The 27014-nt window shown below is 42.3% G+C and overlaps 1 protein-coding gene and 1 long non-coding RNA gene across 4 annotated transcripts in view; one reads left to right on the forward strand and one right to left on the reverse strand.

Moving 5' to 3' along the window:
* PLS3 (plastin 3) overlaps positions 1-10751 on the forward strand; it is a 110823-nt gene extending 100072 nt beyond the window's left edge. For all 3 annotated transcript variants that reach the window (XM_069746911.1, XM_069746914.1, XM_069746913.1), the window contains 7 exons: positions 1178-1373; positions 2772-2850; positions 4193-4307; positions 4393-4526; positions 7011-7134; positions 7538-7662; positions 9627-10751. In XM_069746911.1, the coding sequence (XP_069603012.1) occupies positions 1178-1373; positions 2772-2850; positions 4193-4307; positions 4393-4526; positions 7011-7134; positions 7538-7662; positions 9627-9759 (906 nt within the window). In that variant the 3' untranslated portion in view covers positions 9760-10751. The remainder of the gene's footprint in view (positions 1-1177; positions 1374-2771; positions 2851-4192; positions 4308-4392; positions 4527-7010; positions 7135-7537; positions 7663-9626) is intronic.
* Positions 10752-18352: 7601 nt separating this feature from the next.
* Positions 18353-26470, reverse strand: LOC138667199 (uncharacterized). Its single transcript, XR_011318635.1, has 3 exons — positions 25419-26470; positions 20607-20678; positions 18353-19236 (listed from the first exon to the last, which is right to left on the reverse strand). It is a non-coding gene; the product is annotated as an uncharacterized lncRNA (long non-coding RNA).
* Between the last annotated feature and the right edge of the window lie 544 nt (positions 26471-27014).

Raw genomic sequence — 27014 nt, forward strand, 5'->3', positions numbered from 1 at the left:
TGTTGAGCTTGTAAGCACTGTTTTTGAAGCTGTTCAGGATCGCTGGAGCGCACAGTCACCACTTAATCACCCACTGCTTCAGTGCAGTGTTTACAGTCTTTACAGCAGCAGTGCGGTGGTCGGTCTTCTAGACAGCAAGCTGTAAATAAGTGATATCTCAACAAATTGCACAAGTGCTTGTTTTTACGAGCACTACCTAACAATAAATCTATGAAGATTGGTATAACCCCTTAAATATATTTTAATCCTCTTTGGATCAGAGTGGTAAAAAATATTATCAATTTCTGATGTTAAGGGGACATCTAAAGCAGTCGGCCCTTTTTACAAGGAATTCGGGTCTGATCTCTGCAAGTCCATGTCCTAAACCCACGTGTTAATAGTGGTTGCTAGCCACAAGTGCAGTATTGCATGGCCCCCATATTAACGAGTGATCATGTAATCCATGGGCTGAACTGAGTGCACCGTGGCCAGTGCAGAGCGCTTTTTTTTTTTTTTTTTTTCAAGCTGATCATCCCTTGTGCAGATCCATAATTATTATTATTTTTTTTTTTTCTAACGCCAGTTTTCCTTTCTAGGACATAAAGACTGGAATTTTCCCTCTTTTATACAATTTCTTTAGATATTATCCTTAAAGGGACACTGTCACCTGAATTTGGAGGGAACAATCTTCAGCCATGAAGGCGGGGTTTTGGGGTTTTTGATTCACCCTTTCCTTACCCGCTGGCTGCATGCTGGCTGCAATATTGGATTGAAGTTCATTCTCTGTCATCCATAGTACACGCCTGCACAAGGTGCAATCTTGCCTTGCGCAGGCGTGTACTATGGAGGACAGAATGAACTTCAATCCAATATTGCAGCCAGCGGGTAAGGAAAGGGTGAATCAAAAACCCCGCCTCCATGGCTGAAGATTGTTCCCTCCAAATTCAGGTGACAGTGTCCCTTTAAAGCTCCCGTGGGGGGTAGTAACTTTCCTAGAAGTCTAGCTACACTTTTTATATTACTGTATCACTCTTGTTGGGTAGATGTGCCATTCACTTCTATTGCATATCCACCTGATAATTCTGGTTCGTTCCTCCCATAAAACTTTTACCAACTTGGAAGAGGAGGAAATTGAGCAGACATTGTTAAGTTTGTTTTGTGGACACTACATAGGTTTTCATCATTCTTGTTCCAACAGGAGAAGGACGATCTGAAGAGGGCAGAGTACATGCTCCAGCAAGCTGATAGACTAGGCTGCAGGCAGTTCGTAACTCCTGCCGATGTGGTCAGCGGAAATCCTAAATTAAACTTGGCCTTTGTGGCAAACCTGTTCAATAAATACCCAGCACTTACTAAGCCTGAGAACCAGGACATCGACTGGTCTCTCCTCGAAGGTGAGCAAGGAGCATATCATTCGTAACAGGCACCAGATAATTTAGTGGTTTTAACACTTGGGACATTTGCATCTTTATTTTTTTCAGTCCAGTCTGTTTAAGGTTTTTTGGCCAGTTTTCTTCTTTTAAGTTTTGTATGTTTACTTTTGTTTTTGCACAGTTAAAGATGAAGGAACATGTAGAATAAAGCGGCAACACTCACCATCCTTGTACGGTCTGAATCCTTTATTGAAAAGTGTGATACAACACCGGTATCTTCACGGCTCGGGATAGTGCAGGAAGTGAGCAGGATGTGACACATCCTGCTCACCTCCTCACTTCCTGCACTATCCCGAGCCGTGAAGATACCGGTGTTGTATCGCACTTTTCAATAAAGGATTCAGACCGTACAAGGATGGTGCGTTGGTCCTTTATTCTACATGTTTCCTCTAGCGGTTCTCCTGTTTCAAGCGAGCACCTCTGCCTTGGTGTCAGGCTCTCCGTACACACCCTGATTGAACCGCAGATCTGGGTGAATGCGTGGCTGTGGTGCAGCTCTGCCTGTCTCTCTTCAATGACTTTCACAGTTAAAGATGAACATGCAATATTTTAAAGGGTTGTGTAAGTTCTTGATCTAAAGTCACAGAAAAGTGAAATTTTAAATAAGAACGTCTTAAATGTTGTGCAAAATTCAACCACCGACATGCACCATTTGGAATAATTAGGCAAAAAAAGCCATGAATTTCAAAGACAAAAAAGAAAAGTGACTTAAAAATAAAACTCAAATTAACGTCACTCTCCAAACTTGCCTTTCTGTGCCATCTATTGGAAGTTCTTAGAACTGCATACTCCTGCTTTTGATCCAATAGACTAACAGATTAAAAACCTGTGTGCTACAAGCCTCATTCACACATCCCTTCTCATACAAGCTTAGTTTTCACTGATGCCATTCGTATCTGTTAATCTATGGGGCCAGTTACATGTTTGAATTTTGTTTTTTTTCTGACCTTTTGTTCTGCGCAGCATTGTGGAGACTTGTCTGATTTTGATTCAAGTGTCAGATCAAAACTGGCAATGCAAGGCTATGAGTCCGTGAAAAAATTGGCAGTGTCTGGATGACATGGCATTCGAGTGCAGTCCAATTTTCACGGACTATTAGAATTTAGAAGTTGGGAAAACTTTCCGGAGTTCATGATTTTTTTTGTTTTTTTTTTGTTCTCGTACTACATGTGAATGAGGCCTTACTTGTGCTTTAGAGGTCAGTAGAATTTCCACTGTACATCATTGTGAGTTTGCTTAATTGATTCCTTTTAAGCAAACATTTATAGTTTAGTTAGTTTTATTGTCAAGTGACATGAGCTGTGATGGGTTAAATGGAGCAGATACAGGAATTCAATTTATTTTTTTTTTTTTTTTCAGGGGAGACTAGAGAGGAAAGGACCTTCCGTAACTGGATGAACTCCCTTGGTGTGAATCCCCATGTTAATCATATCTACAAGTACGTGTCTACTGGCAGCTATAATGTTCAGCTGCTACAAGTACAGTTTTGTTGTATTTTGTTCTGAACATTTTCACAAAGTTGGGAGCAAAAAGTTAGTAGCCGGCTACTTTGTGAAGAAAAATGAGGAGTTGATCATGGTATACAGATGTGTGCGCTCATCAGTTTGTCATCCTACATTCCAGTTTGATCCCACGTACCAGTAATCGTCAGCTCGGCAAACCTCCTTTAGGTATAATTTATCTGCGCCATATTTCTCAAAAGTAGCGCAAAATTTCAAGAAGTCACTTTTTTTGTGCTAAAGCAATGTGTCGCAACACTTGGGACAATTTGATGCCTTTTATAGGTCAGATTGCTATATTAAACCCTTCTTGCCATGTGATTTGCATGTCGGGAGAGGATGTCAGAAGCAGGTTCGGGAACTGAGCCTATTCTTATTAATCAGGTGCCGGCCGTGGCACACAGATGGTACCTGCTTCTAACCGAAGCATTAAGGGTTGGCTCTAATTTCTGCTGTCTAGTTACGTAAATTATACTGACCAAAAATTGATTAGTGCGATCCTGATGAAGTGCCTGTTTTAGTGCCCACCTGCAGCATTATCGCGGCGTGTGAATAAGTTGTCGTGGTAGTTTGGGACTTAGAGACAAGTCATTATCTTGTGACCTTTTTGTAGCGCTCAGCCACAGGCTAGAATTCAGAAGACACAATGCGTTTTGCATTATTTGCCGTAGTACGAGTCCTCAAACAATTGTTAGTTCTTGAGAGAATAAAACTATTTTTAATTAAAAAAAAATAAACATTCGTGCCCCCTTAAAAATAAGGAAATCAAATTTGAATTGACGTATACAATTTGTTTCTTGGTCGACATACCTCAATCAAAAATGCAATTTAAAAAAAAGATGATTGATCATATTAATCCCAAAATATTGCCTATAAAAAGTACAGCTCTGAAAGTAAAAAAAAAAAAAACTCACGTAGCTTTAGGGGACAAAAAATACATGTAGGATATCGCTCAAATCATACTTGCATAGGTAATTGTAATGTCAAGTCAATTTTATTACACAATGAATGTCATAAAAGGCCAACCCCTAAAACAATGGAAGACGTTTTCTTTTCCCAGTTTTTTCAGTACATATGGTAAAATGAATGGTGACATTCAATACTACCCTCATCCTTCAAAAAAAAAACCTCATATCTTCTACTTAAAAAAAATAAGTGAATAAATACATCTCATTGGGAGGAGAAGAAAAATAAGAAAACAAGTGAAAAATTAGTTGCTGCATTGTGCCATTATTTTAGAATGTGGGTTTTTTTTTTCAGTATAATTTATTTTTTTTGCAGTGACCTTCAGGATGCTCTAGTAATTCTACAGCTGTATGAAAAGATTAAAGTGCCAGTAGACTGGAGCAAAGTAAACAAGCCCCCATATCCCAAACTTGGGGCAAACATGAAAAAAGTAAGTAAAAGCAGGGTATAGCATTCCTTTTATGATGGTGTCCACCACCGATTTTCATTTTAACGGTTTTCCTTTGTTTGTTTAGCTAGAGAACTGTAATTATGCAGTGGACTTGGGAAAAAATACTGCCAAATTCTCCCTGGTGGGCATTGGTGGGCAGGACCTGAACGATGGCAATGAAACTCTGACCCTTGCTGTAGTTTGGCAGTTGATGAGAAGGTGAGCGTGAACCTTTAGGTACCTTCACACATAACGATATTGTTAACGATATCGTTGCTTTTTGTGACGTAGCAACGATATCGTTAATGAAATCGTTATGTGTGACAGCGACCAACGATCAGGCCCCTGCTGGGAGATCGTTGGTCGCTGAATAAAGTCCAGAACTTTATTTCGTCGCTGGACTCCTCCTGACATCGCTGGATCGGCGTGTGTGACACCGATCCAGCGATGTCTTCACTGGTAACCATGGTAAGCATCGGGTAACTAAGCGCAGGGCCGCGCTTAGTAACCCGATGTTTACCATGGTTACCATCCTAAAAGTAAAAAAAAAAAAAAAAAACGCTACATACTTACCTGACGCTGTCTGTCCTCCAGCGCTGTGCTCTGCACTCCTCCTGTACTGACTGTGAGCGTCGGTCAGCCGGAAAGCAGAGCGGTCACGTCACCGCTCTGCTTTCCGGCCGCTGTGCTCAGTCAGTACAGGAGGAGAGCAGAGCACAGCGCTGGAGGACAGACAGCGTCAGGTAAGTATGTAGCGTTTGTTTTTTTTTACTTTTAGGATGGTAACCAGGGTAAACATCGGGTTACTAAGCGCGGCCCTGCGCTTAGTTACCCGATGTTTACCCTGGTTACCGGCATCGTTGGTCGCTGGAGAGCTGTCTGTGTGATGGCTCTGCAGCGACCAAACAGCGACGCTGCAGCGATCCGGATAGTTGTCGGTATCGCTGCAGCGTCGCTTAATGTGAAGGGGCCTTTTCCCTTGTTTCAGACACCATCTTTTGATCAGTGTCTGTGTAATGCATAGACATGTTACATCCACCAGTGTGAGTGATGGATTTCAGTGTACGGTTTAGTTACTCCTTTGGTGGCACTGCTGGAACATTGTGCACTTGTTTGTTGCAGATTATAGGTGAGAATCATAAAATAATAGAATGTTCGAGTTGGAAGGGACCTCTAGGGTCATAATTTCCAATCTCCTGCACCAAGCATAACTCACTAAACCTTCTCAGACAGATGTCTGTCCAGCCTCTGTTTGAAGACTTCCATTGATCTAGAACTCGCCACCTCTCGAGGCAGCCTGTTTCTCTCATTGATCACCCTCACTGTCAAAAAGTTTTTCTAACATCTAATCTGTATCTTCTCCCTTTCAGTTTCTTTCCATTGCTTCTCATTTTTCCATGTGCAAATGAGAATAAGAATGATCCCTCTACAATGTGACATCCCTTCAGATATTTGTAGACCACTATTAAGTCTCCTCTTAGCCTTCTTTTTGGCAAGCTAAACATTCCCAGATCCTTCAACCTACCGTTCCTCATAGGACATACTAAGTGTTCACCATCCTGGTAGCTGTTCTCTGAACTTTCTCCAGTTTTTCGGTCTTTTTTTTTTTTTTTTTTTAAACAGTGCCTAGAACTGTACATAGTATGAGGTCTGTACCAAGGAGGAGCAGGGGGATGATTACTTCACGTGATCTAGACTCTATCCTTCTTTTAATGCATCCTAGGACTGTTTGCCTTTTTTCCTGCTGCATCACACTGACTCATGTGTAGTCTGTGATCTATTAGTATACCCAAGTTTTTTTTTTTTTCTACGTGCTGTTGCTTGGTTCTATTCCTTCCATTCTGCAGATATAATTTTCATTTTTGTTTTGCGTGGATGTAGTGTTGCATTTCTCTCTGTTAAATACCATTCTATTAGTCACTGCCCATTGGCCAAGCTTATCTAGATCCTTCTGACTCCTTTCTGTCTTCTCCAGTGTTAGGGTACCGTCACACAGTGGCATTTTGATTGCTACGACGGCACGATCCGTGATGCTCTAGCATCGTAACAATATCGCTCCAGCGTCGTAGACTGCTGTCACACTTTGCAATGTACGACGCTGGAGCGATAATTTCATGACGTATGGTTACTATGCGCACATCGTATACAATATCGTGCACACCTTTGTTACACCATGCGATCATGCCGCCACAGCGGGACACTAGACGACGAAAGAAAGTTTCAAACGATCTGCTACGACGTACGATTCTCAGCGGGGTCCCTGATCGCAGGAGCGTGTCGGACACAGCGAGATTGCTGGAACGTCACGGATATATCGCTGGAACGTCACTAATCGTGCTGTCGTAGCGATCAAAATGCCACTGTGTGACGGTACTCTTAGCTATCCCTCCTAGCTATGCATCGTCTGCAAATTTGATTACAGTAATTTAACTTCAGTTCTCTTATGTAGATAATTTATTAAAATGTTGAACACTGGGGCCATGACAGACCCTTGTGGCACCCCACTTGAAACACTCTTCCAATTGGATGTGCAATTTCCAGTGATCATAATTACATCTGATAACCCTGATCTATGCATTGCCCAACAAAAAACATTTTGAGGTTTCAATCTCCTTTCCAAATTCTTACCACTACGTTTTCAATGTCACTTTTAAATAAAATACTGTACGTGTTTAAGCAAATTTTTCCACGATATTTCACTAGGTATACGCTCAATGTCCTAGAGGACCTTGGAGATGGACAGAAAGTTAATGATGATATCATTGTCAATTGGGTGAACAAATCTTTGGCAGGCGCTGGCAAGAGCTCCTCTATTCAGAACTTTAAGGTGACATTCTTGTATCCTTGCTGTATGATTTTAATTGTGTTTTTAGTTCGTCCCCAGTCACTTTCTCTCTTGATGGTATATTTGACTAATAGGTCTATTAGTTCAGCCCCATCTATGATGCCTAAACTAGGCACTAGAGGGTTCAAATTATATCTTGTTGACAAGTATATATTCTGTGAGATTCAGATAAATTTTAATGATTGACATTAATCCATTGAGGAACAAAACGAACTTGATTCCCCAGCCTCGATTCAAGATCCACCTTTGGATCCCGTTGTGATCCTTTAGCTGGAAGGATAAATTGCCTAAAAGCAATTTTTGATATTTTTATGTAACTCCCACCTCGAAGTCTGCATCTTGTTTGTAGATTATCCACTGATTCTATTTTATTTACCTTCTTCAGGACAAGTCGATCAGCACTAGTCTTCCTGTAGTGGATCTGATCGATGCCATCCAACCTGGCAGTATTAACTATGACCTGGTTAAAAGTGGTACACTTTCTGATGACGACAAACACAAGAATGCCACGTAAGTCTTGGCTATTAATGTAATTGCAGTGTTTCTTTCCTAACTTTTGTTAAAGGGGTTGTCTCAAGTTCTTGTGTGTAAAATTGGCAATTTACTTTTTTAAAGATCCTTTCCTCAAAAATGGAGGGGTTCTAAATTCTGTAGTTTATTGTTGCCTAGATAACCGACCACTTTTTGGTTTCAGTAGCCATTTGCATAGAGTACACACCACTAGAAGGCTCTATATAGCTTCTACAGCCTGTTTACGCTGCTCTGAAGCTGGCCGTATCACTGGATCCAATTGGCATTTAGTCCTTCTGTGCTTCTCTCATGTTGCAGAAGCCAAGTGTCTACTGTTTCTGATTTGCTGTAATGAATGTTGGTTACTAATACTATACTTGAGTATATGTACTTTGGTCTGTTGGCCACAGTAAGAGTTTATCACTTAACCCTGCTGTTCTGTTGGTCAAAAATGACCGACTTTGAACTTCAATATTCTTTAAAATATTCAAGATGCGGCTCTGAAACCCGTGGCCGACCGACCCATCCTCATTTAAGTCAATCAACCACAAGTTTCAGAACCGCATCTTGAACACCCCAAAAAATACCAAAGTTCAAAATAGGTCTCCCCAGACCGAACAGAACAGCAGGGTTAAAGGGATTGCTCAATACTTGGACAACCCCCTTCTCAATCCCCATGTTTCCCTCTTGTAAAATAATAACACATACACCCCTCTGCTGTTGGCGCCCTTCCAGCGCTATCTGCAATGGCTTTCCAGGGGAATCGCTTGACATTGTCACACGATCCCTGCGGCAAATCAGCTCTGGCTTTACTCTTCCCGCCTTTGGATGTGTCTCTACATCTGGAGGAAGTAAGTGGGCAGCCTCATCCATTACTTCCTCTGCATATCTGATTTTCCCTTACATGGCTAGAGTGAATCCAGCACTGATTGGCCATAGGGATCACGTGACATAACAATCATGATCCCTGAGAGCCAGTGCTGACACCGCCAAACACATGGTGGCTCCATTCAGGTGCTTGTGTCAGGAGTGCTGCTGTGCAGAGGAAATAGAAAGGGATCTCTGGAAAGGTGGACGTTGACTGGCAATCCTTTGATGGCATATCTAAACCATCTCTTAGGGTACCTTCACACTGAAATGACGCTACAGCGATACGACAACGATGCCGATCGCTGCAGCGTCACTGTGTGGTCGCTGGAGAGCAGTCACACAGACCGCTCTCCAGCGATCCCGAAGTCCCTGGGTAACCAGGGTAAACATCGGGTTACTAAGCGCAGGGCCGCGCTTAGTAACCCGATGTTTACCCTGGTTACCATCGTTAAAGTAAAAAAAACAAACAGTACATACTTACATTCCGGCGTCTGTCCCCGGCGCTGTGCTTCTCTGCTCTGGCTGTGAGCGCCGGGCAGCCGGAAAGCACAGCGGTGACGTCACCGCTCTGCTTTCCGGCCGCTGTGCTCACAGCCAGAGCAGAGAAGCACAGCGCCGGGGACAGACGCCGGAATGTAAGTATGTACTGTTTGTTTTTTTTACTTTAACGATGGTAACCAGGGTAAACATCGGGTTACTAAGCGTGGCCCTGCACTTAGTAACCCGATGTTTACCCTGGTTACCAGTGAAGACATCGCTGAATCTGCGTCACACACGCCGATTCAGCGATGTCAGCGGGAGATCCAGCGATGAAAGAAAGTTTCAAACGATCTGCTACGACGTACGATTCTCAGCGGGGTCCCTGATCGCTGCTGCATGTCAGACACAGCGAGATCGTAGGGATATCGCTGGAACGTCACGAATCGTACCGTCGTAACGATCGAAATGCCACTGAGACGGTACCCTTACTGAGATTGGAATACCTTTTTCCAAAAGCTATGTATTTTGTCTAGAAGTAGAAAACTCAGCAGTGTCAGTTTTAAGGAGCCTAACAAACTTGAGATCCATTAATTCACTTTTTGGTTCTTCTTTAGATACGCCGTATCAATGGCCAGACGAATTGGTGCAAGAGTATATGCCTTACCAGACGACCTCGTGGAAGTGAAGCCCAAAATGGTTATGACTGTGTTTGCGTGTTTGATGGGTCGAGGAATGAAGAGGGTGTAAATGTCACATTGCCATCTGTGGAGGAGTGAGACACCCACCGCGGGGCATATGGCTTACAAATCCTGACGGTTCGATGCCTTTTCTCGCTGTTGAGAACTTCTTTTTGACGGTGGCAAGATTTGCTTAGCAACATTAAAAACCTCCCAATCCTCAGGAAGAAGCGCTGTACGCCTCAAGTGCTCTCTTTCCAAGCTGAACTGTCAAGATCACACCAAAATGCATTCATACTTGGAACACTTGACCTGTTTATTCTTTGACCATTCTTCAGTCATTCCAAGTGATGTTTCTTCACTTTCTAGTCATGATATAATAGGACACGTCTTAAATATTGAATATCGCATCTAATATTATGTGCCAGTTGAAGACCTGTATATTGAAGAATAGAAAACCATCGCCCACTATGGTGACCATATTGTGCCCAATGGACATGACTTCATTCCATACCGAAACTGCACAAATTACACCTGCAATTCTTGACATCAGAAAACATGCTAAGAAACGATTGTCCCATTTGCTATTTGATCCATACGTGGTGGAAACTTCCCTTTGTACGGGTTTCTCGTTTTCATCTCAGCCGCCATCTCATATCATTCCAAGTTAGTATTGAATGCATTTTTGTCTGCATCTTGGTTCAAACTTCAAGCATTACCATAAAGAATATTTTTTTCCCCTTTTTTGTATAAGGCCTGCATGAACATTTATTTTTTGTAACAATTTTTATTTAAATATCTATCTGCTATAAAACCGACTTTTATCTGGAGATGCTGGGTTAATTTGTGCCAGAGACCGCACACTGCACATGAGCGGTATGTCTGCAATGTTTGCAGCCAGGAAAGTGCAATGTAGGGCCAAAGAATTAACATCTATATTACACATTTTTGCAATACCGCTTTGGCAACTTGTTGCTATATTTTTAAGATCATGCTGCTGTTTTATGCTGTTGATAATATCGAGGTAAAGCAGAATACAAATAAAGACAATGTTTCAGCATCTGTTCTGTTTCTTTTTTTATTTTAATAAACAGCCAAGACACATTTATTTGTATCTGCACTGACGTAGGTTAAAAAAAAAATATTTAGAAAGGAAAAAAATCCTTCATTTTTATTGGAATGTGCACATTTTTGATTCAGGCTGAAGGCACCAAAAACATAAAAATAAGTAGTAAAGGAATACACGTGAAATAAACCAGAGTATGTAAGTTTAGATTCCTCAAAGTACTTGCATTACTCTGGCACCTTTACAATCCCTTGGAATTCCCTCAAGTAGCGACCTCAGCTAGTCATCTGGATTAGCTTCCAATGAACAGTTATGCGCCTCCTCAAGAGTTCATTTGTGGAATCACCAGCCTTCAGAAAGTTTTTGCGACCCGCAGGTGTCTTGCAGAGGCATTATTGGTACACCGTTCCATACAGTCAGTGCACAGCCTTAATCCACAGCTGTTCTAGGACAGAATATTGCAGGAACCACTCGGCAAAGTAAAGAGGAAGGGCACTCAATCACAATTGCTAGAACCTTGAAGATATGAAGTACAACCATGAAAACCATCAATGGCTATGATGAAACTGGCACTCATGAGGACCACCCTGATAAAGGAAGACCAAGCATTACCTCTGCTGCAGAGGATAAGTTAATCAAAGCCTCAAACTGCAAATTGAAAGCACCTCAAATAACAGACATCATGAATGATGTAAAGACCTCAAGTTTCAGACACATCTCAACATGTGTACAGAGGAGACTGCAGCATTTTGACTATCAAGATCTTTCATACAAAGAAGCCCCAACCGAGGAATGCAAATAATAAGAATAGACTTTCTTTTGGGCTAAACGCAAGGACTGGGTATTAAAGGAATGGAAATCTGTACTATGGTCGGAGTCAAAATTTTAGAATTTTGATGCAAATTGCCATGTCTGTGTGACATGCAGAAAATGGAAATGGGTGACTTCTACATATTTGGTGCCTGCCATGAAGCGTGGAAGGTTAGGTGTGTGATGGTGAGGCGGTGCTTAGCTAGTTACAATGTTGGTGATTTATTCAAAATTCAAGGCACACTTGCCCATCATGGCTACAACAACATGCCATCCCATCTCCTTTGCACATTGTGGGACCATCATTTTTGTTGCTATAGATGTCCCAAAACACAAAAATACCTCCAGGCTATATAAGGGCAAAGTAATAGAGAGGGCTGGAGTGCTGCCTCAGATGTGGCCTCAAATCACCTGACCTCAGCACAATCAAGATAGTTTGGGATGAGTTGGACCACAGAGTGAAGGCAAAGCAGACAACAAGTGCTCAGTACTTCTGAGAACTCCTTAAAGACTGTTGTAAGCCATTCCAGATGACAGCCTGATGAAATTTGAAGATGTGTAAAGTGGTCTTTAGAGTAAGGCTGTGTGTCCACGATGTGTTTTTTAAGCGTTTCCGCCACGTTTTTCTGCTGGGGAAATGCTTAAGAAATACTAACAAAACGCATCTTATTCATTTTAATTGCATTCCGCAATTGCTGTGCCCATCTGGGTATTTTTCCGCAGCGGAATCGCATTACGAAAAAATACGTAGCATGTTCATTTATTTTGTGGATGCCGCTGCCATAGACTTGTAAAAATATGCTTCGGAAAAACGCGACAAAAAAGCATCAAAATCCGCATGCTTTTTACCTGGCAAGGGTGTGCAGTTTTGATGAGGAAAAATCTGCTTCTATTCTGCAATGTGGGCAAGTAGCCTGAAAGGGTAATACTCTGAGGAATCGAAGATTTAACTCGCATTCTGGTTTCACATTTGTTTTTTTTACTACTTGTTTACAGTGATTCTTCCTTTGTGAATTTTCAGCGTTCAATCTGAATCTACAAAGTGCACATTCCAGCATGAAATAAAACCATTGCATGAACAGATGTGTCCAAAGTTTCGACTAGTAATTAGTACCGTATTTTTCGGACTAAAAGACGCACTTTTCCCCCCCCAAAAATGGGGGGTGCGTCTAATAGTCGCAATGCAGGCTTACCTAGGTGGCAGAGGTGCGGTGGCAGAGGTCCGGTGGCAGAGGTGCGGTTGCGGGGGTGTGGCGGCAGAGGAGGCGCAGTAAGCGGGGTCCCTTTCCCCGGTATGGTGATGCAGCAGGCCCGGTATGCAGCAGAGCCGGGTGAATCCTCTTGTTATCGGTGGTGGCGGCCATTTTCCGGAGGCCGCGCGTGCGCAGATGGAGCGCTCTGCTTCCCGGGGCTTCAGGAAAATGGCCGCCGCGATCTCCATCTGCGCACGCGCGGCCTCCCGCGGCCATTTTCCTGAAGCCCCGGGAGCAGAGCGCTTCATCTGCACACGCGCGGCCTCAGGAAGATGGCCGCACCCACCGATAACAAGAGGATTCACCCGGCTCTGCTGCATACCGGGCCTGCTGCATCACCATACCGGGGAAAGGGACCCCGCTTCCTGCGCCTCCTCTGCTGCCACACCCCCGCCACCGCACCTCTGCCACCGGACCTCTGCCACCGCACCTCTGCCACCTAGGTAAGCCTGCATGGTACGCCAGGGACCCCTCTCACGCCATACCTCTCACTGCACCTCCTGATCCCAGCACCTCCTGATCCCAGCACCTCCTGATCCCAGCACCTCCTGATCCCAGCACCTCCTGATCCCAGCACCTCCTGATCCCAGCACCTCCTGATCCCAGCACCTCCTGATCCCAGCACCTCCTGATCCCAGCACCTCCTGATCCCAGCACCTCCTGATCCCAGCACCTCCTGATCCCAGCACCTCCTGATCCCAGCACCACCCCACCTTGCCTCCTGTGACCCTGCTCTGCCACCGCCATAAGATACTGTAAATTCGGACAATAAGACGGACCCCCATGTTATAAAAAATCTTTTTTTCTGCAATTTTCACCCCAAATTTGGGGTGCGTCTTATGGTCCGGTGCATCTTATAGTCCGAAAAATACGGTATATATAATTTTATTCTAGATCCATACCCTGTAATCTGTCCTCCTTCACTGTCTCATGTGGAGAACGTGTCCTACATCATCCACTTAGCAACCCCAATATCGCTCCTGAGCAGACATGTACTTCTCTCCGCCCTTCTGAGAGCAGAGCAATGTACTGCAATGCACATGCTCTCGGGAGAGGTCGAAGAGCACCAATGACCTGGAAACAAAGCTCGGCAGGGCAGAGAGCAGAATGCCTACGCAAGAGCAAGATTGGGAATGCTGTGTGGATGACTAAGGACGTGTCGTCCACATGAAGTAAGCTGGAGAATGGGGATTGTGCGGGATAGGGGAGGTGTCGAAACAAGACCAGCGATGCCCATAAGGCTGGACCACTCCTTATGGGGAGGACATTTTTATAATGGGTAATTTTTTGGGTTCGGTAGAGGGGGTTGGGGACTCGTAAGCAACTTGCTAGACTGCTGTAAAAGGTGTGCAAGTTGGTGGCCATAGTTTGTTGGGAAAACCTGGTGACAGGTTCTCATTAAGAGATAATCAACATCATTATGGTGGAAAACTCCTAGAAGTTACTGTCCATAGGGCCCATTAGTATGTTATAAAAGGGGGCACCCCATTGATTAGCCATCATCCATTGCGTAGATGTACAAATCTGTCCTTTCTTACCTTTTTCCCCTTTAGGCTCAAATATATCCTGAGATGCATGGTACAAGAAAACCTAGAGGAAAAACATGATTTCATGATACTCTGTCATGAGCGGTTCACGCTGTTTACATATGTTCACCCAGTGGTGGTGATGTGGTTTGAGGTCTGTCCAGGGATTTGCTACCATACTGCAATATTATATTGAATTTGTTTTGAGATTTTGGCATCCTTAGCAGAAAAGTTAAAGAGTGGACAACTGAATTCACATGTATAATATGGTCACATAGGTTATGGTAGGTGTTGGGCACACATCATTACAAAAAATAAAAGGAATAGGTCATTAAAGGGGATCACCTGAGGCAGGAAAATAGCCTAAAAAATGATCATTTTTATTTTGACACAGCAAAAAACCAACACAAGACATTAAAAACACCAAGTCGTCACACATGTGACATAGCTTAAACATACAAAAGGCTCATAATGGAGCCAACCACCTAAGACAAAACTCCAAAGTGTATGTAATATGTACCGTCCCCTAGTTTCTTTATAAACAGCATATCAAGAAGATGTCCTATGCCCAATAAATATCCATCCGTGCAGTGTCTGACAAAAATGCATAACTGCTTGTTTTTATTAGCTTCACTCCCTTTTTGAACCAATACTTACAATATATGGTACCTCAGCAACATGGATGAAATAGAGCAGAAATCATATAAGCGAAAATGCGTAAAAAAAAGTGAAAAACATACCCATTCGAGGCGCATAAGATTTTGGAAAATATAGGCATAAATAGCCAAGGTTAATATGTCATGGTTCCAAAATAGCAGCGAGCTGAGTAGCAGGTCACAATTGAGCATGTAAAGGTTAGAGACATAGGCCAAGCAGACCACCCATGTCCAATAGCATGGAGTGGTACTAGCAATAAAAGGGACCCATACGGAGTTAAGCCAGGTTGGACAAATACCCAACGTGTGTCACCACCCTCAGTGGCTTCGTCAGGGGAGGTGTTGGGCACACCTCGCTGCCGAAGAGATGAACGCAAGGCTTAGTTAGGACATCAACGCTGATCCATCCTGTGCCAGTGGTGGTGATGGCTTCAGACTTTCCAGTTTGTCTGCATCTGTCATTCTGGAAACATAGAAAGTGGGGGGAAAAAGAAGGAAAGTGTGTGATGTCTACACATGTAATGCACAGGAAAGTTTTCTATCTGGGCTGGTGTATCACTTTAAGTTGTGTTAGGTGGTCAATAGCGCCTTGGAGATCTGCATTAGCACACATAACTTTGCCTGAAATGTTCCTTAGATTCAGTTTTGTTCATCTCTGTGACCACCACACCATTACTGCATAATTGATCGGTTGGCTCTTGGGCTGTGCACTTCATTCTGACCAGCAGATGGCAGCAGCTACTATTTCATATAGTCCTGCAATTGTGTCCCAATCACCGGGTGATCTTCTCTGACCATGGTGGCCAACCATCAAAAATATATATATCAGGCAGAATAACTTCAAAAAAGTCCAGGATTTTATTTATTTATTTTTTTAAGCAGTATCCACTTACACAGATTAACTCACAACACACAGAGGATGAGTCGAGGGAGGGCTTTTTGAAAATGGGTGTAATCTTGGCATATTTGAAGGATGAGGGGAAGACACCAGTTTCTCCGTACTTCCCCCATACTCTGGAACTCTCTACCCCAACACATCAGACTGTCGCTTACCATAGAAACGATCAAAAATAACCTGAAGACTCACCTCTTCCGACAAAGCTTACAGCCGGCAGTGATCCTCAACCTACTGAACCGCCGCACAACCAGCTCTACCCTCTTCTAGTGTATCCTCACCCATCCCCTGCAGACTGAGTGTTCTCGCGGGCAGGGTCCTCCCTCCTTATGTACCTGTGTGCCTTGTTTTTTTGCTCATGTTTATTGTTTATATTTGCCCCCATTTCACATGTAAAGTGCCATGGAATAGCGCTATAAAAAAATGTAATTAGAAAATCTAAATTTCTCAGCTTCATATCACAATTATAGGCTGTGAATACTTATAATCTAGCCATTTATTCTGATTTTTCAAACTCCATACATTTTTTTTTTTTCTCCTCCTTTTATAAACTTTAGAAAAAATTAAAAACTAAACTCATATACTGATGAGATTTATCTCCTGACTGGGAGGGCGAGCGAACGTACAGCACTACTCCATGGACATTTATTGCTAATTATTCTTATTCTTCCTTTTGAACAGTGGTTTAAGCATTTGGTGGAGATCTCAGGACCTGGACTGTTCTGCCATACTGAAAATTGTATTTGATCTGCAGGAAGCTTGATTTACATTTTGGTGGTATTAGTCGGACATATGGATCTATAGGTTGCTGGAGAGTCTCAGGACTGGAAGTTATTAGACAACAAGTTGCGACTACAAGGGCAGGAGCGTTTCTAAGTATCCTGCCTATAATCCCATCCGTAAACACTGCTCTTCCCAGCCTAGAATAGCAGGTTACTGGGAACAATAGCTTGGCTTCACTTATATAATACTCTTTCAAAAAATGGTTTCCATAAATACCGGTATTCTCCTCTACATTACCAGACAGATTGTATGGAGAAGAATTACGCAGTGTTGGGAAGAAATCATGTTTTTCTATTCACACAAACACCTTGACGCCAGAAGTTCATCAGAAGTTTACTCTTCAATGGCAGCTGTGGCATCTTAAGTGGTTGGATACCGGGATGGGATTTTATCTAACACCTCTCACGATTTGATCATGGATTGCTGGTGGGTTGTCATGAAGACCCTCAGATCTGTCATATTAGGTTGGTAATTGTAACAGGCAGTATACAACATGTACACTGCAATATGCAAGTATTGCAGTGTATATTTTATGTGTTTAATCAAGCTCATTCATGGTCAAGTCGCTAAGTAATACTTACAGGTTCACCACTACTTTTACACTGATGCCGTATTCTTGGTCAGCCGGGGTCCGGAGCTCAGTGTCCCTGCCGATGAGCGGTTATTGGTGGCCGGGAGTACTTACTTGCGGAGCTTGGCCGTCTACACATCCACCTCCTAATCAATTCAATAGGTGGTGGATAACAGCTGATCGGCAGGGGTGTCGAGGGCCGGGCCCCAGTGGATCTGACGTTCAATAGGACATCAATGTAAAAAGAAAATTTAAATTTTGAAAATTAAAAAATACTTTTGGATGTAAACAAATGAAAAAAGGTACACATTCATATCGCAACTTGTAGTGAAATGATCGTAATCCATTATTGTTTTCATCTGTATTTGAAGACGAAGTGGAAAGAAGAAATGGCACTGTAAACATGAAATAAGATTCTGCTTGTAAGAAGGGAATCTTGGCATATGTTTTTACCCCGGGGTGTTGTTTAAGTCATGGGCACAAATCCATATAGTACGTTGGTGATACAGGAGTTCAATTTTTAAGCCTTGTTAGATCATCAGGGGTATCCTCCAAGGGCGGTAACCAATGTTAGGCAGTCGTAGAGCAAGCTCCGGATTAAAGATGTGTAGAGATGAAAGTCTCAAACAATTGGACTTTATCTGCTGTACAGTAGTTTTGTTTTATTGACATAAAAACATACAAGTTTCTCATCTGGATGGCAGCCTTCATTGGGTGCAATCCATGCAGCCGACTAAGTCCAATTATTGTTGATGGAGCATCGCCTGTGATTGGCAAAAAATGTATTATATGAAACTATATACCGTAATTACTTGCACATTGTTTAGCCAAAAAAAAAGACAAGGAAGGAAGGTTTTTGTTTTTTTTTTTTGGTTTTTTTTTAGATTATGCTGCCTTTTAAAAAATAAAAAGGAATCAAAGTTGCATCGACTCAAAAATTATAGCAATGCGGATATTAATTTAGCACACAAAAAAAAATATAAAGGAGCTCACGTCTCAGGTAACAGAGGAAGAAAGTGATGTTGACACAATCAAATATGTAATTAAATCTTTTTTACTTTTTTTTTTTTTTTTTTTATTGTGGAAAAGTAGTACAACATATAAGCTATACGATTTTTCCATAATCGCACTGGCCCAACAGAAAATTAACATTTAACTTATTCCAATTGATGAATAGTGATAACAAAACCCAGAAATTGTGAAATTTCTGTTGTTTTTTCTTACTTGCCACCCCTCAAATAAATGAATTCATATTTTTCAAAACATATGTGCCACAATATGGTACCATTAAATAAAAAAAGAAAAGCAAAACAAAAACAAACAAACTGGGGCTACAAAAGTAGAACCTCACACATCTAAATTGATGGAAAAATAAAGTTCTAGAAAGACCGGAAATAATAATAAAAAAAAAAATGCGTGTATATAAATGTATATATTTGGGTAAAAAAAAGTGGTATCCTTAAACTATATGCCATATTCCCTACTATGACTTTATTTTTCTTGGCAGTTTAAGACCGGCTCCCCGGGTGAATGACTTCATGGAGTTGTCTCCTGACCTCGCACCATGTGATGATATTCTGAGCGTAATCCGCTCTATGTTTAGCATTCTCTCCTTACATTGTTTTCTGCACACAATGTTCCCTGTCTCTTCAGATCCGTACACTGACTTTCAATTGTCTTGCCCTCTAGAGATTTCTTGAACATGACTCCTTTGATGGAGAACTTAAACTCTTCTGAATGAGACAGAAAAACTATCATAATTTCACCAAGGCTTTGTTTTTTTATTGTAAATATTTGCACAAAGCAAACTGGGCTCATAAGAGACGATCCCTGCCAAGCCCACAAAAGATGCAAGAGAAGAACAAATGTAACGCTTCTTAAAAGACTCCATGGACTGGTACCGTCATATGTGATGTAATACACTTGTTTTTTTAAGTTAATTTATTTTTGACCTTTCCTCTTTTTCACCCAGGGGCAGGCCGGTATTCTGGGGAAAAAGTTAGAACATTGTAAATGGGTGTTTTTTTTGGCCACACATTTTAACATGCATAAAATAGAAGAGGTAGGGGTTCGATGTACCGCTCTGCTCTGATCCTGTGTAAACAGAAGAAGTTCTGCAGCCTCTCTAAGGGATCGGTACAAACCAGAAACGTGTCAACATTCTATCAATAAGGTACTACCTTTTAGAGAGGCTGTAGCACTTGCCTATCTCTTTACACAGGAGCAACACCGAACGCCAAACCTTAGATCTTCTATATCACTATAAGCCAAGTTTTTTTTATTTCCTCTAGCAAGATGGCGCCGCCTGCGCAGTAGCAGCTGTCGGATCGCCAGCGCCATTTTCAAACTGATATTTTTTTCTTAATGAATTTATGGGTACTATCAAAAGAATTAAATGCATATGGATGCGATCGTGGCGCGTGCCTGCAGAAGGGGATTTTTTTTCTTTTTAATTATATATAATATTTATGTAAACTAGGGGGCAGGTCAGTGAGCGATCAGTGACCTGTCAGCAGTCTTCATTATGAATACCTAATTAAAGCACCACATGAAGACCTCCCATATGCGGCCCCGAAGCACGAGACTGTCATTAACTCAAAACTGAAAATAAAGATTAAACATCAACCACAAGACTGATTTAATCAATGAAGATATCATTTTAATCCGCATAACGGCGCCAACCTGACTGTCTGCAGGTTACTGTGCACAATCCTACTGACCGGTTCCCTTTAATGTAAACTGTGCTGCAAAATTGGTTTTCCAAGGTTCGTCCTTACAGAGGACCTGATACCAAAGGGGACCGTTTTTACTCTTAATATTTATTACCACTGCTCCCCTGATTATCACCTTTTTTTTTTTTTTTTTTTTTTGTAAATGGGCTACGCAGTTCCAGATATGTGGGCCTTTTTATTTAGTGCTGACTTTTATGGACTTTATTGAGAGGGCATTCTTTACAGAGTAATAACGCAGAAGTTAAAGACCCACCCCCAGGGAATCCTGTAAACCGCAACCTATTGGTAATTAGCATAAAAAGTAGCACTAAATAAACAGTCCAGTATCTCTGGAACCATATAATGGATTTTGAAAAAAATGTATTACTCACTGGAGTGGCAGGAATAAAATAGGATGGAAACTAGCCACCTTTGACCTGATAACAGGTCTTCTAATATCTTTATATTTTCATGTGTTCCAGTCTAGTACGGTAAATAAAATCCTATGGCAAGTGACAGGGCCTCTTTAACACCATGGGCATCGTCTAACATTTAGTTGACGGCCCAGTATAGCCCAGGACTTATTTTTCCTCCTAGTTTTATTATAAGGAGGTGTCCTGCGTGATTTTTGGATGTTGTTTTCTACCTCTCCTTCAGCAGTCGCATCTTTCATCCCATGCCGAGTCTTCTTGAGTACAGATGTCTCTCCCCAGGCTGTCTGTGAATCGTAGAACATCAGAGAGAGTTGAGCCAAACCTGTTTCACAATAACAAAAGGGAGGAGGGCAAAATGCAGCCAAACTGCTCCCAAAACTTAGTATCAGACGTATGATGAATCATTTTAGATAAAGATGTGCTCCAACTTGTCATACTTTTGACTACAGTTTTATGAGAATAAATAAACTTGGTCATTAAACATTAATCTCCATCCATTCTGGAGCTTTATTATAAGCCTGTGATACTTTATTATGCACTCTGTACCTGAAGAATCATAATTCACTGTATATTTGGGAAAAAAAAGTCCTCTGGTTTTTCTTGATCGATGATATCCCAGAGGGATTTTCAGCCAGTTTTTCACAGTAATGACCTATAAATCTGTATTCTTAAGCCGTTCTATTTCCACCTTCTCTTCTGCATTGATTGTGTCAGTTTTCACCATAGTTTAACATTTTGGAGAGTGCTACAGAGATAGCTGCCAGTTACTATATAGGACTGGACTTTTAAATTGCTAAGTAGGACTGCCCACTGGACTCTTAAAGCGAACCCACCACCAGATTTGGCTGATATGAGGTATAGCCACCACCGTTAGAATGCTGTATATCTGCCCCCAACCTGACCGGAAAGAGAAGAAGAATAACTTTTATACTACTTCTAAACTGTGGGGTCGTTCCGGTCCCAGGGGCATAGCTGGTCTTGGTCCAGTGCCTCCCTTCTTTTGATGCCATCCTCCTTTCTTCATATGGATGACACGTCCCTACGTCATCCACACAGTCCCTGCTCTTTACTCTGCCCTAGTATGCCTGTGCAGGAGCACGATGCCGGGGAGACTGTGTGGATGACATAGAGACACGTCGTCCACATGAAGCGAGAAGGAGGACTGCATCGCAAGAAGTGAACTTCCAATTTCAGTGCCTTCTCTTAGGTCTGGCCTCCGCTCCCCGGGTCTTCATGAAACTGGTTGCAGAAATTGTAGCCTTTCTAAGGCAGAAGGGTGTAATAATCCCATACCTGGACGACTTCCTGCTGGTAGCCAATTTGATGGAAGAACTTCAGGCTCACAAGATGAGGATGATCGCAACTTTGGGGCATCTAGGTTGGATCCTAAATCTGAAGAAATCTGACTTAGAGCTTTGATCCAGAAAGATTTTCCTGGGTGTCCTACTGGATTCCGATCTAAGAACATCCTTCTTACCATAGGAAAAACAGAGGTCCCTAAAGGACAAGGTCCAACTATTCCCGAAAGGTCACAGGTTGATCAGGACGGCGTTGAAGATCCTAGGGCTACCAACCTTTTGCGTTCGGTGTTCCCAGTTCCATTCCTGGAGTCTACAGAGGACTATTCTATCCCCTTGGGACAGACGCCATGTTACGCTTGAGAGAAGAATCTGCTTACCGCTGGCAGTAAGGAAATCACTGCTCTGGTGGATGGTTTCCAGGAAACTTTGGCAGGGAATCCTATGGATTTCCTCACCCTGTGTAGTACTTACCACAGATGCCTGCAAGGAAGGTTGGGGAGCGCACCAGTAAGGCAAGATATTCCAGGGATTTTGGCCTCCGAACATTCAGTCCCAGTCGTCAAATTACAGAGAACTTTACGTTGTGTGGGAAGCCCTGAAGCAAAATCGCTCAGTATTAAAAGTACATCATGTGAAGATCATGTCAGACAACATGACAACAGTGTCCTTCCTGCGCCATCAAGGAGGCCCAAGACCATGATTACTTCAAGATTTGTCCTCAGTCATCTTCGCCCGGACAGAAAAAATCTGGGAAAGTTCTCCAGTCAATAGTCTCACCCTAAGAGAGGTACTTTGGTATTCTCCATGGTGCTGTCAGGAGGGACGTCCTGGGAAACTGGTGTTAGACCAACCGGTAATTATGTTTCCAGGTGTGAATCCTGACAGCACGGTTAGTTCCCTCCCTGATGAATTTCCTATTACTATTGTGTCTTAACATTGTATGGGAATGTAATAAATTTAAGTTGCAGCAATCATGGTGTGTTACTTGGAAAAGCACTGAAGGAGATGGGTGGGGGGCCTTTTAACCACTCCATGTTTTTCCTGTACCTGCAAAGATGGGAAGGATGACCTCCATGGTGCTGTCAGGATGGACTTCTGGAAACATAAATACCAGTAGGTCTAATACCAGTTTTTTCTCTTGCAGGTCAGGTTGGGAATGATATACAGCATTCTGTAATGCGGTATACCAGGCCTGATAGGTGTTTGGCCTTACCTCATGTAGGCCAAACCTGGTGAAAGGTTCCCTTTAAATTGCTAATTGGAGTCGCCCACTGGACTCTCAAATTGCTAAGTAGGAACAACACCTAGACTCTAAAATTGCTAAGTGGGACCACCTACTGGACTCTTGAATTGTTAATAAGGACCGCCCACTGCACTTTTAAATTACAAAGTAGAACCACCCACACGACTCCTATACACTCTAAGAGAAAATATTTCAATGATTTAAATACAAGTTACACTGAATATTATTCCATAAATCTATCAATCGCTCTACTTAGCTCCTGCTCCACAACATGCTGTCCTTAGGCAGGACTACATGAACAAAGTGACAAGTTCCCTTTAATGTTTAAAGGTACAACCATTAAGATACCGTCACACATAATGATATCGTTAACAATATCGTTGCAACATCACTCTTTTGGTGACGTAGCAACGATCCCGCTAACGATCTCGTTATGTGTGACAGCGACCAACGATCAGGCCCCTGCTGGGAGATCGTTGGTCGCTGGGAGTGATCAGGACCTTTTTTTGGTCGCTGATCACCCGCTGTCATCGCTGGATCGGCGTGTGTTAACTTGTAACCAGGGTAAATATCGGGTTACTAAGCACAGGGCCGCACTTAGTAACCCGATATTTACCTTAGTTACCATTGTAAACGTTAAAAAAAACAAAAACAGTACATACTCACATTCTGATGTCTGTCATGTCCCCCGGCGTCCACAGGGTTAAACCTGCTTTCGGCAAGGGCGCTGCTAATGCACGCGCTCCGGCCGAGAGTTTCCCTGCACTGACTGTGTCAGCGCCGGCCGTAAAGCAGAGCACAGCGGTGATGTCACCGCTGTTACTGCCGGCGCTGACACACAGTCAGTCAGTGCAGGGAAGCTCTCGGCCGGAGCGCGTGCATTAGCAGCGCCCTTGCCGAAAGCAGGTTTAACCCTGTGGATGCCGGGGGACATGACAAACATCAGAATGTGAGTATGTAGTGTTTTTTTTTTTTTTTACTTTTACAATGGTAACCAGGGTAAATATCGGGTTACTAAGCGCGGCCCTGCACTTAGTAACCCAATATTTACCCTGGTTACAGTTTCAACAATGCCGAAGTCCTTCCCCTGATCGTTGGTCGCTGGAGAGAGCTGTCTGTGTGACAGCTCCCCAGCGACCACACAACGACTTACCAACGATCACGGCCAGGTCGTATCGCTGGTCGTGATCGTTGGTAAGTCGTTTAGTGTAACTATACCTTTATTTCACTAAATAGGTGAAAAATGTTAGATTACTTGGTGTCTGACTGCTAGGACCCCCACGGATTACTACACAGCTGCAGAGAGTATTTTGAATTGAATGGCAATCAAGTATTTCAGCCTCCCACCAATCTATCATTTATCACCTATCCCTTCAGTTTGTAATTCTTCCTACATTCATATTTTCTATGAACTATTATACCTGCTTTAGTTAAAAAAAAAAAAAAAACTTTTAAAACGTTTTATTAACATCCAAAATATCTGCTATACTGACTTAGAATGGCATAGATAGATGAGTGGATCCTATTGTGGTGCCCAGTTTTGATATCCAGTATGGAAGAACATGATGTTTGTTTACCTTCCAAACCCATTCTGGCATTTCCTTACCTCCTGATTTACAAGCCATCTACTTTGCTCAGAGAGTTGAGTTTTGCACAGGTTCTTCCCATACAATATCAAAGGGTATGAGACCAACAAGGGCAATGCCCATCATCTCCGAGGTCCTCAGCTGCATAGTTTGCCTCTACAACATAAACAATTTTATATAGTGGATTTCAGCACCCTATAATATAAGACAATTGTGCTGCCAGGGTTTGCAGGAGAGTCACCGGTTGCAGACCACTGCGCTACACACTGTGGTAAAATTGGTATCTCACAGGGTCATGCTCCTATGATCAGGTCACTATGCATTCACTTAATTATCCCGAAGCATGTCACCAGCACTTTACAGGGAAACGACACATTAAGTGTATACATTGTGACATGTAATCAGCTTATAATGACCTTATCCCCTTGATTGGTTGCCTGATTTTGCGGTGGCCCATTCACATTCATCTAAATGATGGCCATCGCATTTCAAATCCCAACTATGCTGCCAGCCTACGATTCAAGGATCTTTACTATGATTTATTCTAGAATGTCTATCATTTCTGTCATCCTCTGTGGATATTTTGCTGAGGGAAGCAACGATGTGAGTAACACTACCTGCTCTTTTGCCTGCCGGTGTTCTGATGATGACGAAGTTTTTTGTTATAAAGTTGGGCTTCGAAGTCTACCTTCAGATCTGCCTGCTTCCTCCATGCTGCTGAACCTGGCCGGGAACATCATTCGAATACTTCCTTATAATACTTTTCGTGATGTACCAGCACTTCAAATCCTATGGCTCAATCAGAACAACCTGACTTTCCTGTATCCTGGTGCTTTTATTGCTCTTGGCAACTTAAAAGAATTAAATCTTAGCTGGAACCCAAGATTGACCTACCTCCATGCTCACACCTTCCGTGGCCTCTTTAGCCTCATCTCTTTGGATCTGTCTCATTGTAACATCTTCGACATCCACCCTCTTGTGTTCTCTCATGTGTCAGCTTTGGAATTTCTTGATTTAGGCTCCAATAAGATGCAATACATCCCACAGGCATTGAGGAAACTTCACAACTTGACCAGGTTATCTCTGGAAAATAATTGCATAAGAGCAGTAGGAAAAAATTCCTTCAAATTTCAACTGGGCTTGGAAGATCTTAATCTACGAAGAAACCGGATTTGGGGCATTCAAGTTGAAGCCTTCAGCCAACTGAATAAACTGAGCGTGCTAAATTTAGGACATAACTCAATATCCCATTTGCCTAATCAGCTTTTTCGTGGATTAGGCCAGTTAAGGATTATGTACCTACAAGCTAACAAGATTGATCAAGTCAACTGCTCCTTTAACAGTCTTGTCCAATTGAAAAAATTACATCTTAATAACAATCGTATAACACAAATCACCCACAACGCTTTCTCATCTCTGAAACAACTTCAGTTCCTTCAGCTGAACAAAAATAACTTGACCTCTCTCCCTAGTTATCTGTTCTCTCGTATGCCCAAGCTGAAAGGTGTCTTCCTTTCTTATAACCCCTGGAGCTGTGACTGTAGCCTGGCATGGATTGCCAACTGGATGGTAAACTATGAAGGAACAATCCGAGGTTTGAACTGTGTCTTTGCATTGTCCTACAGGACAACCTCGGAGGTCTTCACTCACAATGGAGTGGTTTGCATCCAAGATGACATGGCTGAGGAAGACACATGTCTGGAAAGCTTGATAGATTCTGCCCCAGAATTAACTGTTTATTTATACTTTTTCACTATTCCACTAGGTCTAAGCCACTTTATCTTCTGTGTAAGTTTACTATGAATTTGTGTTTAGACCTGACATGTATAGAATGGGTTGACTTTCCTTGAGTCGATATCGAAGGAGTCTAAAATGAATACATCAATTTGTATCTGGTTCTGTGTACTTGTGTTTTGTCTTTCTCTGAATCTGTGTAAGCTGCTATATAGAGAAAATCAAGTCAAAATGATGTGCTGATATATGTAGTGAAGAAAATCATGGTGAATTATGGGTTCTAGAAAACTCAGAGCTATTTGGCATGTATGAGCTAAGCATAATGAAGCATAACATATCTCTTATGGTAAGTAGTTATTTTCTCCAAATACCAAAGCACTTTTCTTAAAATTGCATTTTGCTCCTCTATTAACATACCTGGAAAGGTAGGAGTAAATTGTTCATTAATTGCCCTTATTCAATATTGTATGTCCCATTACTTCGCCAAAATGGCACTGTCAGAATTGATTGGACAGTGTCAGATTGAATAAATTCACATCCAACTGACAAAGATAATAATGGTACCCAATTGCTACGCATATATTTCAAGCAAAAATGACAGAGGAATGGCACAATGCACAGTTCTAAGAAAAGATATTCCAATAATAAATTTTAGGGGGGAATACAAGTATCTTCTAAATGTGTTTCAACACTGACCAATACCTGCATGGTGTCAAAACCTGGTCCAGTGATGGAACATATAGGGACTGATTTAGG

Source organism: Ranitomeya imitator, chromosome 2, assembly GCF_032444005.1.
Source record: "Ranitomeya imitator isolate aRanImi1 chromosome 2, aRanImi1.pri, whole genome shotgun sequence".
NCBI lineage: Eukaryota > Metazoa > Chordata > Amphibia > Anura > Dendrobatidae > Ranitomeya > Ranitomeya imitator.